At 46.5% G+C, this 19,636-nt stretch overlaps 1 protein-coding gene across 8 annotated transcripts in view; it reads left to right on the top strand.

The window, feature by feature from the left end:
• Positions 1-15,327: 15,327 nt before the first annotated feature.
• PHF8 (PHD finger protein 8) overlaps positions 15,328-19,636 on the top strand; it is a 107,877-nt gene continuing 103,568 nt past the window's right edge. For 2 of the 8 annotated variants that reach the window (XM_055376519.1, XM_055376516.1), the window contains exons 1-3: positions 15,328-15,417; positions 15,893-15,967; positions 18,030-18,219. In XM_055376519.1, coding sequence (XP_055232494.1) covers positions 15,952-15,967; positions 18,030-18,219 — 206 coding nt within the window. In that variant the 5' untranslated portion in view covers positions 15,328-15,417; positions 15,893-15,951. Of the gene's footprint in view, positions 15,418-15,535; positions 15,968-16,300; positions 17,030-17,097; positions 17,731-18,029; positions 18,220-19,636 lie in introns of those variants that run through there. The other 6 variants (XM_055376517.1, XM_019019556.3, XM_004064216.5 and 3 more) reach the window with 6 other exon arrangements.

Genomic DNA, 19,636 nt, shown 5'->3' with positions numbered 1-19,636 from the left:
GCCTTACCCAGGTAGCTCCAAATGATAGGCTTTTTTAAAAAAAAATTATTTGTTTGTTGATTTTGTAGAGACAGGGTCTCTGTATGTTGCCCAGACTGGTATCAAACTCCTGGCCTCAAGTGATCCTCCTACCTTGGCCTCCCAAAGTGGTGAGATTATAGACGTGAGACATTATTTTTTTTTTTTTTTGAGGTAGGGTCTCACTCTGTCACCCAGACTGGAGTGCAGAGGCACGATCATGGCTCACTGCAGACTCGACCTCCCTGCACTCAGGTGATCCTCCCACCTCAGCCTCCCGAGTAGCTGGGAATACAGAAACCAGCCACCATGGCTGGCTAATTTTTTTATTTTCTGTAAAGACGGGGTCTCACCATGTTGCCCAGACTGGTCTCAAACTCCTGGGCTCAAGTGATCCTCCCGCCTCAGCTCCCCAAAGTTCTGAGATTACAGGCATCAGCCACCACACCCCACCTGTATTTAATAATTTTTTTTCTCAAAACCATTCCTTTTTGTTTTTTTAATTTTTTTAAAAATTTTTTAATTTCCATAGGTTATTGGGGAACAGGTAGTGTTTGGTTACATAAGTTCTTTAGTGGTGATTTGTGAGATTTTGGTGCACCCATCACCCGAGCAGTATATATTTAATTTTTTTTTTTTTTGAGACGGTTCCCTCTTGTTGCCCAAGCTGGAGTGCAATGGCGCGATCTTGGCTCACTGCAACCTCCGGCTCCTGGGTTCAAGCGATTCTCCTGTCTCAGCCTCCTGAGTAGCTGGGATTACAGGCGCCCGCCACCATGCCCGGCTAATTTTTGTATTTCTTTTTTTTTTTTTTTTTTTTTTGAGATGGAGTCTTGCTCTGTCACCAGGCTGGAGGGTGGTGGCACGATCTTGGCTCACTGCAACCTCCACCTCTTGGGTTCAAGCCATTCTCCTGCCTCAGCCTCCCGAGTAGCTGGGACTACAGGTGCCCACCACCACACATAGCTAATTTTTTGTATTTTTAGTAGAGACGGGGTTTCACCATGTTGACCAGGCTGGTCTTGAACTCCTGACCTCAGTTGATCCACCCGCCTCAGCCTCCCAAAGTGGTGGGATTACAGGCGTGAGCCACCACACCTGGCCTAATTTTTTATTTCTAATAGACATAGAGTTTCATCGTATTGGTCAGGCTGGTCTCGAACTCCTGACCTCAGGGGATCTGCCCACCTCAGCTTCCTAAAGTGCTGGGATTACAGGCGTGAGCCACCGCGCCCAGCCTATATTTAATAATTTTTAACACTACATACTATTCCATTAGATGAATTAATTCCCTATTCATAAGTGCTTTGTTTCCAGTTTTAGCTATTACAAACAATGCTGCAGTGATCATCCCTGTGCACATATCTTGGTGAACTTCTGCAAGGATATCCATAGGATAAATTTGTAATGGCAAGATTGCTGGGTGTATCAGTTAGGATGGTTTTGGTTGCGAGTAACAAAATACACTTCCAGCCAGCAGTAGGGTGAGCTAGAGCTACCCAGTTTCTTTCCGTCTTTCCACTTTGCAGTCCATACTTTTTCCAGGTAGTTTTCTATGTGTAGACCCATCACTCTGCCTTGATCCCTGGACCAGCAGCATCACTATCATCTGGGAACTTCTTAGAAATGCAAATTATCAAGCGGGTGCGGTGGTTCCGCCTGTAATCCCAGCACTTCGGGAGGCTGAGGCAGGTGGATCACCTGAGGTCAGGAGTTCGAGACCAGCCTGGCCAACATGGTGAAACCCTGTCTCTACTAACAATACAAAAATTAGCTGGGCATGGTGGCACACGCCTGTAATCCCAGCTATTGGGGAGGCTGAGGCAGGAGAATCATTTGAACCCGGGAGGCAGAAGTTGCAGTGAGTCAAGACAGTACCACTGCACTCCAGCCTGGACAACAGAATAATGAGATTCCAACTAAAAAACAAAACAAAAAAAACCCTAAAAAAATGCAAATTATCAGTCCCTACCTCAAACCTACAGAATCTGAAACTTGCAGGGGCTGGGGGTAGTGACCAGCAATTTGTGTTTTAACAAACTAAGTGATTCTGATGCATGCTTAAGATAGAAAGCCATTGCTTTGGCCAAGGTGACCCTAAGATGGCTGCCAGTGGCAATGGAGGCTGTGAGTCTCTTCCTTTAAGTCTAGCAGGAAAGAGAAAACATCTGACCCAGCATTCCAAGCAGGACTCCCAAGACTTGCCCTAATTGGCTTGTTTAGGTCACAAGTCTTCCCCTGAATTAATAATGTCTGTGACCAGAAGAAGTGGGAGTAGGATCAATTTACTCCAAAATACATGGGCTACAAGTGGAAAGAATGGATACACAATAAAAATTTAGGAATTGTTAGGAAGGAAAAAGTGGGGAACGATTGCTGAGAAGGTACTAGCAAAGCCTACAACATTTAGTTAAGGGGTATGTGTGCGATATATAGATATAGATAGATAGAGATAGAGATAAATATAGCTATATCCAAACTGTACCCTCAAAAGATTGCACTTGCTTACAGTCCCACTAGCAGCATATGACAGTATGTTTCTTCATACCCTCACTAGCCCTGTATGTAATCAGACTTTAAAAATTGTCCCAATCTAATAAGAAAAGATGGTATTTTATTGTTTTGATTTCTATTTCTTTAATCATGGATGAGGATGAATATCTTTTCAAATCACTGTTGATGTGTCTAGGTCTTTCTCTGTAACTACTTGCTTATTTCTTAGCTCATTTATTATTGGGTTTTGCCTTTTTTTTTTTTTTTGATACAGAGTTTTGCTCTGTTGCCAAGGCTGGAGTGCAGTGGTACGATCTCAGCTCACAGCAACCTCTGCTTCCTGGGCTCAAGTGATTCTCCTGCCTCAGCCTCCCAAGTAGCTGAGATTACAGGCGTGAGCCACCATGCCCAGCTAATTTTTGTATTTTTAGTAGAGATGGGGTTTCACCATGTTGACCATGCTGGTCTCGAACTCCTGACCTCAAGTGATCCGCCCGCCTCAGCCTCCCAAAGTGCTGGGATTACAGGTGTGAACCACCATGCCCAGCCTTAACAGATTTTTCTGAACTCCTCATAAATAAACTAGCCCTTTGTCATGTATGTTGTAAATATGTTTTCCCAGTTTTGCTGATCTTTTGAATTTGTTCATGGTATTTTTTACCTCCCAAAGCTTTGAACTTCCATACAAATCTATCAGTCTTTTTCTTTATGGCATCTGAGTTTGAGATTCTGCTTTAAAAAGGCCTTCCTGGGCTGGGCGCAGTGACTCATGCCTGTAATCTTAGCACTTTGGGAGGCCGAGGCAGGTGGATCACTTGAGGTCAGGAGTTCCAGACCAGCCTGGCCAACGTGGTGAAACCCCGTCTCTACTAAAAATACAAAAATTAACCGGGTGTGGTGGTGCACACCTGTAATCCCAGCTACTTGGGAGGCTGAGGCAGGAGAATCACTTGAACCTGGGAGGCGAGGGGTGCAGTGAGCTGAGATCACGCCACTGCACTCCAGCCTGGGCAACAGAGGCTTTTTTTCTCTGTCTCAGAAAAAAAGGGTTTCCCCATTTCTAGAGTACAAATAAGTACATTAATATTTTCTTCCAAAATTATTTTGTTTTCACTTTTTTCTACTTTCACTTCTGATACACCTGGAATTCTATTTTGGTATAAGGAGTAAGATAAAGATAATTCCCCCACCCCTTCACTACCAACTAGCCAGTTATCTGAGCACCATTTTCTCCATTGATTTCAATTGTGGCCTTTATCATAAATTATTTTTTTAATGTACTTGAGTCTACTTAGGGAATCTATTTGTTCCATTGATCTAATTCTTTTTTTTTTCTTTTGTTTTTTTTTTTTTTTTAGACAGAGTTTTGCTCTTGTCACCCAGGCTGGAGTGCAATGGCACAATCTCAGCTCACTGCAACCTCCACCTCCCAGGTTCAACTGATTCTTCTGCCTCAGCCTCCTGAGTAGCTGCGATTACAGGTATGCACCACAAACTGATTCTTCTGCCTCAGCCTCCCGAGTAGCTGCGATTACAGGTATGCACCACCCCACCCGGCTAATGTTTGTATTTTTAGTAGAGACAGGGTTTCACCATGTTGGCCAGGCTGGTCTCGATCTCCTAACCTCAGGTGATCCACTCACCTTGGCCTCCCAAAGTGCTGGGATTACAGTCATGAGCCACCATGCCCAGCCAATCTAATTCTTTTTACTATACTAAACTGTTTTAATCATCTTAGCTTTGTGGTATTTTTTTTTTTTTGAGACAGGGTCTCACTCTGTTGCCCAGGCTGGAGTGCAGTGGCCCAATCTTGACTCACTGTAGCCTCCACCTCCTGGGCTCAAGTGATCCTCCCACCTCAGCTTCCCAAGTAGCTAGCTGGAACTACAGGTGCGTGCCACAACGCCTGGCTAAGCTTTGTAGTTTTTTTTGTTTTTTTTTTGAGACAGAGTTTTGCTCTCGTTGCCCAGGCTGGAGTGCAATGGCACAATCTCGACTCACCGCAACCTCCGCCTCCCGGGTTCAAGCGATTCTCCTGCCTCAGCCTCCGGAGTAGCTGGAATTACAGGCATGTGCCACCACGCCCGTCTAATTTTGTATTTTTAGTAGAGATGGGGTTTCTCCGTGTTTGTCAGGCTGGTCTTGAACTCCCAACCTCAGGCGATCCACTGGCCTCAGCCTCCCAAAGTGCTGGGATTACAGGCATGAGCCACCGCACCCAGCCGCTTTGTAGTTATTTTTAATAACTGACAGAACTTGTTTTCTGTCATTTTTTTTTTCAGAAATGTTCTCATTATTACTTTTCCAGGTGAACATTGATATTACTTGTCAAGTCAGTGAAGTTTAAAATTAAGGATGTTGGCCTGGTGCTATGGCTCACACTTGTAATTCTAGCACTGTGGGAGTTCAAGGTGGGAGGATTGCTTGAGCCCAGGAATTTGAGACCAGCCTGGGCAACATAATGAGGCCCTGTTTCTACAAAAGCAAAATAAAATTAGGTATGCTGGACCTCCACTCCAGACATAGTGAAGCAGATTTTAAAAATATGATACTCTGGGCTGGGCACAAGGCTCATGCCTGTAATCCTAGCACTTCACTGCAACCTCCGCCTCCTGGGTTCAAGTAATTCTCCTTCCTCAGCCTCCCAAGTAGCTGGGATTACAGGTGCCCACCACCACGCCTGGCTAATTTGCTATATTTTTAGTAGAGATGGGGGGTTTCACCGTGTTGGCCAGGCTGGTTTCGAACTCCTGACCTCAAGTGATCCGCCCACCTCAGTCTCCCAAAGTGCTAGGATTACAGGCGTCAGCCAGCACGCCCGGCCTCAATACTTAATAGGATAGAAAAACAGAAAACTGAAATAAAAATTTTCTTTTAGAAAAGGGAGTTCTGATGTTGAGACAATCATCTATCCTTTTGGAAAAAATTAAGCTATATCCCTCCATCATATCAAATTAACTAAAACTCTAAAAGCATTCTAGAAGCTGGGAACAAGACAAAGTCTGTACTCTGACAGAGCTTACAATCTAAGGGGAGAATAACCATGAACAAATAAACAAATTAGGTAACTTCAGAGGGAGATGATCTTTGAAGAAAATAATCAAGATAATAGGGCATATCTTGGCAGAGAGGGGAGTGGCTAATTTAGTTAGGGTGGCCATGGAAGGCCTCTTTGAAGAAGCAATATTTGAGTTGATCTCTGAAGGTGTCAGCCATAGGAAGATGTAGGGGAAGAGAGTTCCAGATAGGAGAAATGCAAAGGTTCTGAGGAGGAAATGAGTTTAAGGTAGATTAAAGATCTAAATGGAAAGTATCATAACAGAAAAACAAAAAAAGATAATATGGTTGTTACTTGGGATAAGGAAGGTCTTCTAAAACAATAAACAAAGCAGCAAAACCATAGCAGAAAAGATTGATGTAAGTATAAACTATATAAACACTGAAAACTTCTGCATGATAACACAAACCATAAACAAGTTACATACTGTGGGAAAATATTAGCAACATACATTTTAGACAAAGGATTAATATCTAGAAATATAAATGACTCCTACAACTCAACATGGAAAAGACAATGCTGTAAGAAAAAATAGGCAAAGGTTACAAATAGTTCATAGAGGATGGGCCAATAATAAACATCATATGAAAACATGCTCATCTTCACTAGTGATGGGGGAATGCAAATTAAAAACAAACAAACAAACATGAGTTATCATTTTTCATCAGTCAGATTGTAAAACAATCCAAAAGGCTGGGCACAGTGGCTCATGCCTGTAAACCCAGCACTTTCGGAGGTCGAGGCAGGTTGATCACCTGAGGTCAGGAGTTCGAGAGCAGCCTGGCCAACATGGTGAAACCCCATCTCTACTAAAAATACAAACATTAGGTGGGCATGGTGGCACACGCCTGTAATTCCAGCTACTTGGGAGGCTGAGGCAGGAGAATCACTTGAACCCGGGAGGCGGAGGTTGCAGTGAGCCAAGATTGCAAAATTGCACTCCAGCCAGGCAAAAAGAGTGAAACTCTTGTCTCCAAAAGAACAAACGAACAAACAAAACAACCTAAATGCCAGGGTCCTAGGAAATGTGAAGATACACTGCTGATGGTATTCAAAAATTGGCATAGTGCCTTTGAAGGGCAAGTTGGCAGTATGTATTAAAATTGAAAATATTTTTATTTTATTTTGTTTTGTTTTTTTGAGACAGAGTCCCGCTCTGTCACCCAGGCTGGAGTGCAGTGGAGTGATTTCGGCTCACTGCAAGCTCCGCCTCCTGTGTTCATGCCATTCTCCTGCCTCAGCCTCCCGAGTAGCTGGGACTACAGGCGCCTGCCACCACGCCCAGCTAATTTTTTGTATTTTTAGTAGAGACGGGGTTTCACCGTGTCAGCCAGGATGGTCTCTATCTCCTGACCTCGTGATCCACCTGCCTCGGCCTCCCAAAGTGCTGGGATTACAAGCGTGAGCAAAATATTTACACTCCATGACTCAGTAACCTTCTTTTCAGTGTCCATCTAGAGAAACATGCCTGGGCACAAAGAGGTCCCTACGGCAATGTTCACTGCAGCCCTGTAATAGTGAAAAATTAAGACCACTTTAAATATCCATCAAGGGAGAGGAGAAATAGATTAAGACTGCCTCCTTCCCCAGTGATGGAATTCCCTGCAGCAGTTAAAAAGAAGAAAGTTGGCCGGGTGCAGTGGCTCACGCCTGTAATCCCAGCACTTTGGAAGGCTGAGGTCAGTGGATCACAAGGTAAAGAGATCGAGACCATCCTGGCCAACATGGTGAAATCCCGTCTCTACTAAAAATACAAAAATTAGCTGGGCATGGTGGCTCGAGCCTGCAGCCCACCTACTCAGGAAGCTGAGGCAGGAGAATCGCTTGAACTCGGGAGGTGGAGGTTGCAGTGAGCCGAGATCACGCCACTGCACTCCAGCCTGGCGACAGAGTGAGACTCCGTCTCAAAACAAAAAATAAAGTTGATTTGTTTGTGTTTTTTTGGTAGAAAGATCTCCAAGACTTATTGTCAACTGAAGAAAGCAGTTGGCCACCTAATTTGATTGAACAGTACGATCCTGTTCATGTGAAAATGATAAATACCCACACCAACCTCCATATTTCTGTGTTACTATCCTGCCGCTACCCACCTGGACCCCCACTCCCAGTGGAGAGGATTTTGGTTTGAGCAGTGAGGCTGTTTGAGTGGCTTCAATCCCAGTTCACCTCACAATTACCACCAAGTAGGCATGGGAGTCAGCTACATAATTGGTGAAGCCCAGCACAACGTGAAAATGGAATGGAGAGCCTCACATTCAAAAAGCAGAGGAGAAAGCCAGGTGCAGTGGCTCACGCCTATAATCCCAGCACTTTGGGAGGCTGAGGTGGATGGATCACCTGAGGTTGGGAGTTTGAGACCAGCCTGACCAACAAAGTGAAACCCCATCTCTACTAAAAATACAAAAATTAGCCGTGCATGGTGGCCGGCAGCTGTAGTCCCAGCTACACAGGAGGCTGAGGCAGGAGAATTGCTTGAACCCGGGAGGCAGAGGTTGCAGTGAGCCGAGATCGCACCACTGCACTCCAGCCTGGGCGACAAAGCGAGACTCCATCTCAAAAGAAAAAGAAAAAGAAAAAAGGAGGGGAAGTGTAATTAAAGATCCCAACCTAAAAAGGTTTTTTCCTGTGGAGCCAAGATGGCCGAATAGGAACAGCTCCAGTCTACAGCTCCCAGCATGAGCAATGCAGAAGACGGGTGATTTCTGCATTTCCAACTGAGGTACCGGGTTCATCTCACTGGGGAGTGCTGGACAGTGGGTGCAGGACAGTGGGTGCAGCACACCGTGCATGAGCCGAAGCAGGGCAAGGCATCGCCTCACCTGGGAAGCGCAAGGGGTCAGGGAATTCCCTTTCCTAGTCAAAGAAAGGGGTGACAGACGGCACCTGGAAAATCAGGTCACTTCCACCCTAATACTGCACTTTTCCAACGGGCTTAAAAAACGGCACACCAGGAGATTATATCCCGCACATGACTAGACCAATAACAGGCTCTGAAATTGAGGCAATAATTAATAGCTTACTAACCAAAAAAAGTCCAGGACCAGATGGATTCACAGCCGAATTCTACCAGAGGTACAAGGAGGAACTGGTACCATTCCTTCTGAAACTATTCCAATCAATAGAAAAAGGTGGAATCCTCCCTAACTCATTTTATGAGGCCAGCATCATCCTGATACCAAAGCCTGGCAGAGACACAGCAGAAAAGCGAATTTTAGACCAATATCCTTGATGAACATTGATGCAAAAATCCTCAATAAAATACTGGCAAACCGAATCCAGCAGCACATCAAAAAGCTTATCCACCATGATCAAGTGGGCTTCACTCATAGGTGGGAATTGAAGAATAAGAACACATGGACACAGGAAGGGGAACATCACACACCGGGGACTGTTGTAGGCTGGGGGGAGGGGGGAGGAATAGCATTAGAAGATATACCTAATGCTAAATGAGGAGTTAATGGGTGCAGCACACCAACATGGCACAGGTATACGTATGTAACAAACCTGCACGTTGTGCACATGTACCCTAAAACTTAAAGTATAATAATAATAAAATTTTTAAAAAAAGTTTTTTTCCTAGGCCGGGCTTGGTGGCTCACGCCTATAATCCCAGCACTTTGGGAAGCCAAGGCGGGCAGATCACTTGAGGCCAGAAGTTGGAGACAAGCCTGGCCAACATGGTAAAACCCCGTCTCTACTAAAAATTAAAAAAAAAAAAAGCCAGACGTGGTGGTGTGCGCCTGTAATCCCAGCTACTTGGGCGGCTGAGGCAGGAGAATTGCTAGAACCTGTGAGGCAGAGACTGCAATGAGCAGCGATCACGCCACTGCACTCCAGTCCAGCCTGGGTGACACAGCGTGACTCTGTATCAAAAAAAAATTTTTTTTCCTTTAAAAAAATGTTTTTACTTATAAAACATAGTAAGTGTAATAGTAATGCATGAATAATGACAAATTACAGAAAAATATTTTTGTCATAATTTTACATGATTTTTTTTTTCTTTTGAGACGGAATCTCACTCTGTCGCCCAGGCTGGAGTGCAGTGGCACGATCTTGGCTAACTGCAACCTCTGCCTCCCAGGTTCAAGTGATTCTCCTGCCTCAGCCCCCCTAGTAGCAGGGGTTACAGGTGTGCACCACCACAGCCTACTAATTTTTGTATTTTTAGTAGAGACGGGGTTTCACCATGTTGGCCAAGTCGGTCTGAAACTCTTGACCTCAAGTGATCCACCTGCCTCGGCCTCCCAAAGTGGTGGGAATACAGGTGACAGCCACTGCACCTGGCAAAAATAGTGTTATTAATATATCATGATCATAAGATTTTTCTGACTCCCTTTTCTGCAAATTCAATTATTTGGTCATCAACATTTTTAGCAACTTCATTTTTTTTTTTTTTTTGAGACAGAGTTTCACTCTTGTTGCCCAGGCTGGAGTGCAATGGCGTGATCTCAGCTCACCACAACCTCCCCCTCCCAGGATCAAGTGATTCTCCTGCCTCAGCCTCCCAAGTAGCTGGAATTACAGGCATGTGCCACCACGCCCAGCTAATTTTTGTATTTTTAGTAGAGATGGGGGTTTCACCATTTTGGTCAGGCTGGTCTCGAACTCCCAACCTCAGGTGATCCACCTGCCTCGGCCTCCCAAAGTGCTGGGATTACAGGCATGAGCCACCGGCCGCAACTTCATTTTTTTTTTTTTTTTTTTGAGATAGAGTTTCACTCTTGTTGCCCAGGCTGGAGTGCAGTGGCGTCATCTCGGCTCACTGCAACCTCTGCCTTCTTGTTTCAAGTGATTCTCCTTCCTCAGCCTCCCGAGTAGCTGGGATTACAGGCACCCACCACCACACCCAGCTAATTTTTTGTGTGTTTTTAGTAGAGACGGGGTTTCACCATGTTGGCCAGGCTGGTCTCGAACTCCTGACCTCATGATCCGCCCACCTCAGCCTCCCAAAGTGCTGGGATTACACGCGTGAGCCACTGTGCCCGGCCACATTCATTTTTTTTTTTTTTTAAGACAGGGTCTTACTTTATTGTCCAGTCTAGAGTGCAGTAGTGGGATCACAGCTCACTGCAGCCTTGACCTCCTGGGCTCAAGGAATCCTCCCGATTCAGCCTCGTCAGTAGGTGGGACTACAGGTGCGCACCACCATGCCTGGCTAATATTTTAATATTTTTATTTTTTATAGAGACGAGGTCTCACTTTGTTGCCCAGGCTGGTCTTTTTTTGTTGTCGTTTTATTTTGTTTTGTTTTGTTTTGAGACAGCGTCTCACTCAGTTGCCCAGCCAGGAGTGCAATGGGAGATCATGGTTCACTGCAGTCTTGACCTCAAAAGCTCAAGCAATCCTCCCACTTCAGCCTCCTGAGTAGCTGGGACTTCAGGCACGAACCACTACACCCAGCAAATTTTTTGTTTTTTAATTTTTAGTAGAGATAGGGTCTCACTTTGTTGTCCAGACTGGTCTCAAACTCCTGGGCTCCAGCAATTCCCCGTCTCGGCCTCCCAAAGTGTTGGGAGTATAAGTATAAGCCATTGCGCCTGGCCTGTCTCTTCAATTACAGGGAAGAAACTTTTATATTGTCTTCTTCATTGATATTTTATCTGAAACTTTTCATTTAATGTGTCTTTTGTGACAATCTTTAATTTTAATTTCTATTTCTAAGCCTTTGGATATTTGTTTTGCTGTGTTGCACCAGTTTTTAAAACCAGAGATTCTAAACTCGTTGAAAAATTATAATAATCCTCTCCATACACTTTACTGCAATGTCCATGGGTACTCGTTTATTTCATAATCATTTCCTTGCAAAGTTTACTGCCTGAGTGCCAGCAGTTCCTGTCCCAGTGTGCAGGCCAAAGCGTTAATCTTTGTACAGGCCCTGGTGACAGGACAAGCTTGCCTCTCACAACAGGTCTCCTCACTGTTCCTGCACAGAGGCCCTCCTCTCTCCCAGATCTATAGCCACTGCTACCTGTGCTGCTGCTTTTGCTACTGCTGCCACTGTAGTCACTGGCTTGACGTCCCCTCTGGGCCCTGATGTCCCCCTCTGGTGTGTTTCTGCACACCAGGCGGCCTGTCTAACTGCTTGGTGGCATGCACATTGCCTGCAGTTTCCATAGGCCGTGGGTGCTGCCACTTAGCATATCCCTTCTGCTCATGTCCATGATCCATTGTCACAGTGGACTACACTTAGAAAAGACAAGCTCAAAGATAAAATTATCAATTTCAAGACAGCCACAGCATTACATTAAACCAAGCCTAAGGCCCCTTCTAGGAGCAGAGCTCGGTGAACAGGCACGCCCATGAAGCTGGCCCTGGAGGCATGGGTTGGTGTTCTCCATTGCTTAGTTTGGCACCTGGGGCACCATCCTGCTAGTTTTTATTTCAAGTGTGTGCAAACCACATTTTGTTTCTGTGTTTCAAATTATGCAAAGAACCATTAATTGATTACCTTCCCATTACATTTATACACCAGTTGCTGTTAAATCCACACTAGTGGTATAAAGGAGTGGTTAAGAGCCTGGTCTCTGAGCCTGTATCACCAGGAACCCCTGCTAGGATACAAACTAGCTAAGTGACCTCCAGCAAGTGAATTAAAGTTTCTGTACTCAGCTTCATCATCCATACAATGCTAACAGTATTGATATCTACTTCATATGGTTGTTCTAAGGATTCAGTTACTTAATGCTTGTAGCGAGTTTGTAACAGTGCTTAGCACAGTAAGTTCTCAGATAAGGACACTGGGGAGGAATTTTAGGAGTCGGGGTAGGTACCACTGTACCTAGGTCCAGTGCTACCTCTTGTGAAGCCTTTCCTCACACACCCACTGAACGTGTTTGAATTAACTGTGACTGCCTCTTTGTTCCCACACCACACAGGTTGCTCAAACCTCTACGTAGCACTTAGGGTTTGACCTTTTCCAGCCTCCTTGTTTTGTTAATTTATTAGATCGTCTATTCCCTAAGGGTACACACAGGGTCTCTAATTCAGGCTTGGAGACCCTGACCCCCACCTGTAGCCCGCCCAGTCCTCTTGCCCCCATCTTAGGGCTTTAGCACTTTTTTTTTTTTTTTTTTTTTTTTTTTTGAGATGGAGTCTTGCTCTGTCGCCCAGGCTGGAGTGCAGTGGCACAATCTCGGCTCACCGCAAGCTCTGCCTCCCGGGTTCATGCGATTCTCCTGCCTCAGCCTCCTGAGTAGCTGGGACTACAGGCACGTGCCACCACACCCAGCTAATTTTTTGTATTTTTAGTAGAGATGGGGTTTCACCATGTTGGCCAGGATGGTCTCGATCTCTTGACCTCGTGATCCACCCGCCTCAGCCTCCCAAAGTGCTGAGATTACAGGCGTAAGCCACCACACCCGGCCAACACTTTTGATTCCTTTTGCCTTTGTCCCTAGCTAGCTCTTTTTGTTATTCAGGTCTCAGCTCCTGTCACCTTCTCTGAGAACCCTTCCTTGACTACCTTATCTAAAATAGACTGCTTTCCTTTCAAATCATTCTCTATCTCATAACTGGTCTTACTTTCCTGATAGCACTCACCTCAATTGGAAATTCTCTGATTTGCCTCACTTTTTATCCGTCTCCCTTGCTGGAAATGAGTCACAGGAGGGTGGGGACTTGTCTGTTTTGTTTATCCCTAAATCCCCAGTGCCTAACAGTAGGTGTTCAAGAAAATATGTGAATGAAATTCACATATTAATGAAATTTTATTTGATCATTGACTGTTTCCGCCAGTAGACTGTCAGCTGCATGCAGGCCAGGGCCTTATCTGGGGTACCTCAACATCCTCAGCACCTAGCACAGTGCATGATGCATAGTAGATTAATAAAGAACTGTTGGGTGAGGGAATTAATGTTCCACACACACCTGAACTCAACATAGTCCAAATTAAATTTAGTCTCCTCCCCACCAAATCTGTTTTCTCTTCTGCGTAGCCCAGTTCATTCAGTGGCACCGTCATCTATGCTGACACTCAACCCAGAAGTGAACTCACACCCCTTTCACTCACTCATCCGCTATTATCAGTTTCCAAACACTGCCTAGTCAACCTCCAAAATATCCAAATTATCTCATCTTTTTCTACCCTTTCCCAAACTATCCTGGACCAATTTTTTCCCCGCAACACTAGTGAAACAGCCTCATTCCTCCTGACTCCTTGTGAAGCTAAGAAATCTTAAACTGCAGGACCTGTCACTTTCCATAGGGTCACATGGTGATGTGTTTTATAAAGTTCACAAAATACATTTAAACAACAATTGGTTCAAAGTGCTGTCCCTTTCCACTGAGGGCCTGGCCATACTTTCCCTTGCATTAGGTGGTGTTGGAGCTGCCTGACATTTTTGAGATCCACCTAAGGGGAAGTTGATTTGGGGGATACATTTAGGTTGGGTTTCATGGGATATTTGTTATTTAAAAATTCATTTTATTTTTATTTTGTAGAGACAGGGTTTCACTATGTTGCCCAGCCTGGTCTTGAACTCCTGGGCTCAAGTGATCCTCCCATCTTGACCTCCCAAAGTGCTGGGATTACAGACGTGCAATCTGCACCCGGCCCCATGGTACATTTACATGTGCCTTGTATCACTTCTCTTCGTAATTATTACCCAGGTGTAGGAATTGCTTGTAGAAATACTCTTACTGCCTACCTTTGAACCTAATTTTGTATTCATAAGTCTTTTTTTTTTTTTTGAGATGGAGTCTCGCTCTGTCATCCAGGCTGGAGTGCAATGACACAGTCTCGGATCACTGCAACCTCCGCCTCCCGTGTTCAAGCGATTCTCCTGCCTCAGCCTCCTGTGTACGTGGGACTGCAGGCATGTGCCACCACACACGGCTAATATTTTTATTTTTAGTAGATACGGGGTTTCACCATGTTGGCCAGGCTGGTCTCGAACTCCTGAACTCGTGATCCGCCCGCCTCGGCCTCCCAAAGTGCTAGGATTACAGACATGAGCCACCGCGCCCGGCTATTTTTTTCTTAAAGACGTCTCACCCTTCCTCCCCTAAACCATATAAGCTTCAGGTCCCATTAAACCTGGACCTTTCAGTGCAGTGGCTCAGGCCTGTAATCCCAGCGCTTTTAGAGGATCTGAAACCAGGAGTTTGAGACCAGCCTGAGCAATATAGCGAGGCCTAGGGTCTATAAAAAATAAAAAATAACCGAGTGTGGTGGTGTGCGCCTATAGTCTCAGTTACTCATGAGGCTCTGGCGGAAGGACCGCTTGAGTCCAGGAGTTCTAGGGTGCAGTGAGCTATGACCGCCCAGCCTGAGTTGACAGAGTGAGGCCTTGTCTCTAAAACAACAAACATAAAAAAAAAAAAAAAACCCTAAACCATCCTCTGGGTAAGTCACAAATATGAGACTAAGCTACTCCTGCTCAAAAACCTGTGTTTTCTTTTTGCTAACTGCATACAATCTAAACTCTTTTGCATTTCGCAATCTTTCATGTTGTGACCCTTTACTGTTTGACCTCCTACCTATCTCTCTTCTGTTTTCCTTGTTCCAACAATATTCAACTTTTAGTAAATATTTTTCTATGTGCCTCCATGCATTTGTACACGTTGATCCTTTTGAGTACAATGTTCTCGCTTGTTTATTTAAGTGAACTTACATCGTCCATGTCCCCCTGCCGTCTTTCTTACAGCAGCTGCAAGCAGCTTGTAAGGCTCTTTTGTAGCTTCATGTTGCATTTGGCAAAGGTCATTTTGCAGGTGGTATTTGTGTGCTTACTGTGCCTTCTATTCCAATTGTTTACTCGCAACTTTGTTTCCTGCACTGGCAGATGCTCTCCCACTCCAGAGGCCCTGTTTTCACCATTGCATCCCCAGGGCCTACCCCACCATCACTGGTTAGTAAATTGTGTGCACGCACACATTTCTTTTTTAAAGCAATGGGACCCTTTAAGAAAATGAAATAGTAAGATAACTCCTAGAGAATTTTCTAGAATGTTTGAGAAAACCTAGGCCATCTTGAAGCATATGTATGAAGCTCCACTAACTCAGCAAAGCTCCACTAACTCAGCCTTTCCTCTCATCCCCCCTCCTCTCCCCTCCCCTCAGGCTATAGTCAGAAAATTGTGGGACAGGTGCAAACAAATCCTTGAACTGTATTTGAACTGAAGTGAAACAGTAGGGTCAAAGAAGAGTTCAGAGGGAGTTGTGGAGTTGGCAGCAGCTTTACAGAGGAACTACACTGAGGGCCTGGGGACAGAACGCGGGTAGCACAGGGCACAAGGTTCAACGTCCCTGCTCCGGGACTCAAGTCACTTGGCTTCTCGAAGCCCCTGCCTTCATTTGGTGATAATCACAGAGCTTCCTTCACAGGGGGAAGAACCAACAACGCAGAGACCGTGGGAAAGAGCCCAGCCTATCGAAGGTGCTCAATGAACAGGAGCCGCGGTGAGTACTCCGCCTCTACCCCGGCTGAAGCCCGCCCCCGCCGCCACCTATTAATTTTGTAGTTTGGAGTCACCGAGTTCACCTCCTCTCATAGGAGGAGAAGGCTGGGGAGGAGGAGTGTGCGAGTCGGGGTAGGTGAACTCCCTGTTTGCCCGGAGGAGGGGGAAGGGTAGGAAGTTTCGGGCCCCACTCAAAATGGAGCCAAACGTCTGCCTCGCCTAAGATGGCGGCTTCTCCGCCTCTGGGCTCAAGGTCTTCAGCGGCGATTGGGCACCTTAAAGAGACGAGCGGGTCCAAAGGTGGCTGAGAACCGCCCTCCTTTCTCAAGGTGGCGCCCCGCCCCCTGATGACGTCACCCGGGAGCCGGCGGCTCGCGGTTCCCCGCCTCCGCCGCGCTCACCTCGCGAGTCCAGCCCTCATAAGATGGCGGTCGCCTTGGTTGTCTGGGTAGCGCCGCCACTCTCAACATGGTAGCTGTTTATCCCGTATTTCTCCTCCCCTCTCCGCCTCAACTTCCTCATTGTTTTGAATAAACTTTATTGACTACTCCGAATTGCCTACCACCGCCACTGGGCTTCTCCCAGCGACTTTTCGGGCCGTGTGCCTCGGACGTGGCGGCCGGTTCATCTCTTTCCCCGTTGCTTTGCTCGCGAGTATCTCCTGCCGGCCCAGCGACGACGCCACTTGCCCGTTCGCCGGGCGGCCGCCAGACTAGGCCCAAGCCGCGGTCTCCAGTAGGCCCGAACAGCCGGGCCGAGGGGAATGTTGTGGAGGAGGCTGCTCTGAAGCACCGCTGAGCGGCTGGCGCCGCGCGACCCAGCGGGGGGCTCGAGGGGAAGGCGAGCGAGGTTCCCGGCGGTACGGGGACTATCCCAGAATTCGACGCGCGTCGCCGTAGGGGCCGGAACTACCGGACGAGCCTCCGCTGAGGCGATTCGCAGTCCCGGAGCTAGCCCGGCTGCCGGCGTGTCGCTGGGGCTGAGCTCCGCGGGCGTGGAGTCCTTGCAGCCCAAAGCATGAGGAGGTCCCTGTAGGATTCTGGACCGAAGACGTTCTTGTCAGGTTTGGGGCGTGAGGAGGTTCCTGTCAGTTGGGGAAGCGTTAAGATTCCTGTAAGTTTTGGGGGCTGCGAGGGTATTACTGTCAGTTTTAGGATATACTGTGAGGTACCTGAACATTTGGGGAGACTAGGGAGCTCTCATCAGTTTGAGGGGGGGCTGCAAGGAAACGCTGCCAGTTTCCGAGCGATGCAAAAGAATCCTTGCTTAGTTTCGGGAGTGTGAGGAAATTCTAGTCAGTTTGAGGGGTTTTGAATAGATCCTTTTGAGTTTCAGGGATGCAACCAGAACCCTGTCATCTTTAAAGTACAGAACGAGCTGGTCAGTTTAGAGATTTATATTTATTTCAGTTTTGGGGGTGATGAGACTCCTGACTGGTCGGGGAAGGAATGATATTGAGAGTGATGGAAAGGATTATTTAAACTCTCCGAACACGACCCCAGAACTGTGATTTGAGTTGGGCGCCTAGTCTTGTCTGTCTTCTTCGTGAAGGCTTTGAGTAACCTGAAGAGACTTTCAGGGATCCTTTATCTCTCTCTGGTTGGCCCTATTTCAGGTGGTGAGAGGAGGGTCTTGTCTTGAGATACCCCCAGCCTCGTTTTTGACGCTGTGGTTTGCGTCATAATAGAGGGAGCCCTGTGAAACAGGGGTCAGCTAGGGGAGGGTTCAGTGAGAGATGAAAGAAGCTTCCCGAAAAAGCTTCAGGTATTTTCTTGAAACCCGGAAAGAAGTTATCACTGACAACGGGGCCGAAGAAGGTGGGGGGTGGGGAGTGGGGAGTGGAGAGTGTGGGGGCGGTGGGAAGCCTGGAAGGTTGAGCTCCGTTCTTTACGTGTGAAAGAAATTCTAAGGGCCGGGTGGACTTTCTCTGGTTGCCCCCTACAGCCGCACCAGCTGTGTTGCATCCCGGCGGCGGTAACTCTCTATTGGAGAACTGAGGGTTGGTGCAAGGGGGTGGGGGGCGGGGGCTGATTCACTCTGTAAAAAGTGTTATTTGTGCCTAGCTATCGTCCAGAGAGGACGCGTGCTGCCGCCTCCCGCCCCTCTTGACACGACGAACCTGGCCGGCCGCAGAACGCTCCAGGGCCGAGCGAAGATGGCCTCGGTGCCGGTGTATTGCCTCTGCCGGCTGCCTTACGATGTGACCCGCTTCATGATCGAGTGTGACATGTGCCAGGACTGGTTTCATGGCAGGTAAGGAGGGCAGGCCAGGCTACACAGGGTGCGGTGGCCAGGTGTGTTCACTTGCTCTCTCTTCCTTTCTCAGCTCTGTTTTTAGATTCCGGCTCAGAACCCCCTCTCCCAGACTCAGGTTCTGCCATCTCTCCTTGCAGAACAGGACCTAGCTGACATTAGCCTCTGGTTTCTCCTTTTCCTGTGTTTTCCCCTATGTATTTCTTCTTTGCACTTTTCTTCTGAGTGTTTTTTTAGATTTATAAGACCCCCCCTTTTCTTTCCTGTTACAAAGAATCATTTTTATATTCTTTTTTATTTTTTATTTTGTTTTATTTTTTTCGAGACGGAGTTTCGTTCGTTGCCCAGGCTGGAGTGCAATGGCGCGATCTCGGCTCACAGCAACCTCTGCCTCCCAGGTTCAAGCGATTTTCCTGCCCCAGCCTCCAAGTAGCTGAGATTGCAGGCATGCACCACCACACCCAGCTGATTTTGTATTTTTAGTAGAGACGGTGTTTTTCCATGTTGATCAGGCTGGTCTGGAACTCCCGACCTCTGGAGATCTGCCTGCCTCGGCCTCCCAAAGTGCTGGGATTACAGGCGTGAGCCACCGCGCCCGGCCATCATTTTTATAGTCTGACAATTATGTTCTGCCTCAGACACTGGCTTTTGGGAAAACAGTGTTGCTTATTTGAGGTAGTTGAGTCCATAAACAGGGATTTAAGTCGTGGCTTTGTACTTAGTTTCAGAGTGACCATGCACAAGTTGCTTTGCTTTTCTGAGCCTCATTGTCTTCAGCTATAAAATGTTATCAAATACATCCTTTCTGACTTTGCAAAGCAGTTTGGATGTACTCCATAAATGGAGGCAGAAATGCAAGAGTATTTTATTTCTACAGCATTTATCTGCAGCACCATCCAACTAAATTGAATTAAGCAGAATAGATGCTGGGTAAAACAGGAGTAAAACCACTGATGAATTTCCTTCAGTTAACCATGTGTGCACATAAGCACCTGTCACCCAGAATTCCGGAGAGGTTAGTGTGTACGATAAAACTAATATTTCATTAATGGGATTTAAATCTCAGCTATGGAAAGACAACCTTGAGGGGGCTTTGTACACTGGAGCACAACAAAACAGTGTATGGCACCCTCCTCCTGTTGCCTGTTAGATTCTAGAATTTTCAGTTGTCTGGTCTCCTCCAGAGGGGCTATTTCTTTTTCTTTTTTTCTTTTTTTTTTTTTTTAATTTGAGACAAGGTCTCACTCTTGTCACCCAGGCTGGAGTGCAATGGCATGATCTCAGCTCACTGCAACCTCTGCCTCCCGGGTTCAAGCGATTCTCGTGCCTCAGCCTCCCGAGTAGCTGGGATTACAGGTGCACGCCACCACGCCCGGCAAATTTTTTTGTACTTTTTTGATAGAGATGGAGTTTCACC

This window comes from Gorilla gorilla, chromosome X (assembly GCF_029281585.2).
Source record: "Gorilla gorilla gorilla isolate KB3781 chromosome X, NHGRI_mGorGor1-v2.1_pri, whole genome shotgun sequence".
Taxonomy (NCBI): domain Eukaryota; kingdom Metazoa; phylum Chordata; class Mammalia; order Primates; family Hominidae; genus Gorilla; species Gorilla gorilla.
This window is presented reverse-complemented; position numbering and strand designations above follow the sequence as displayed.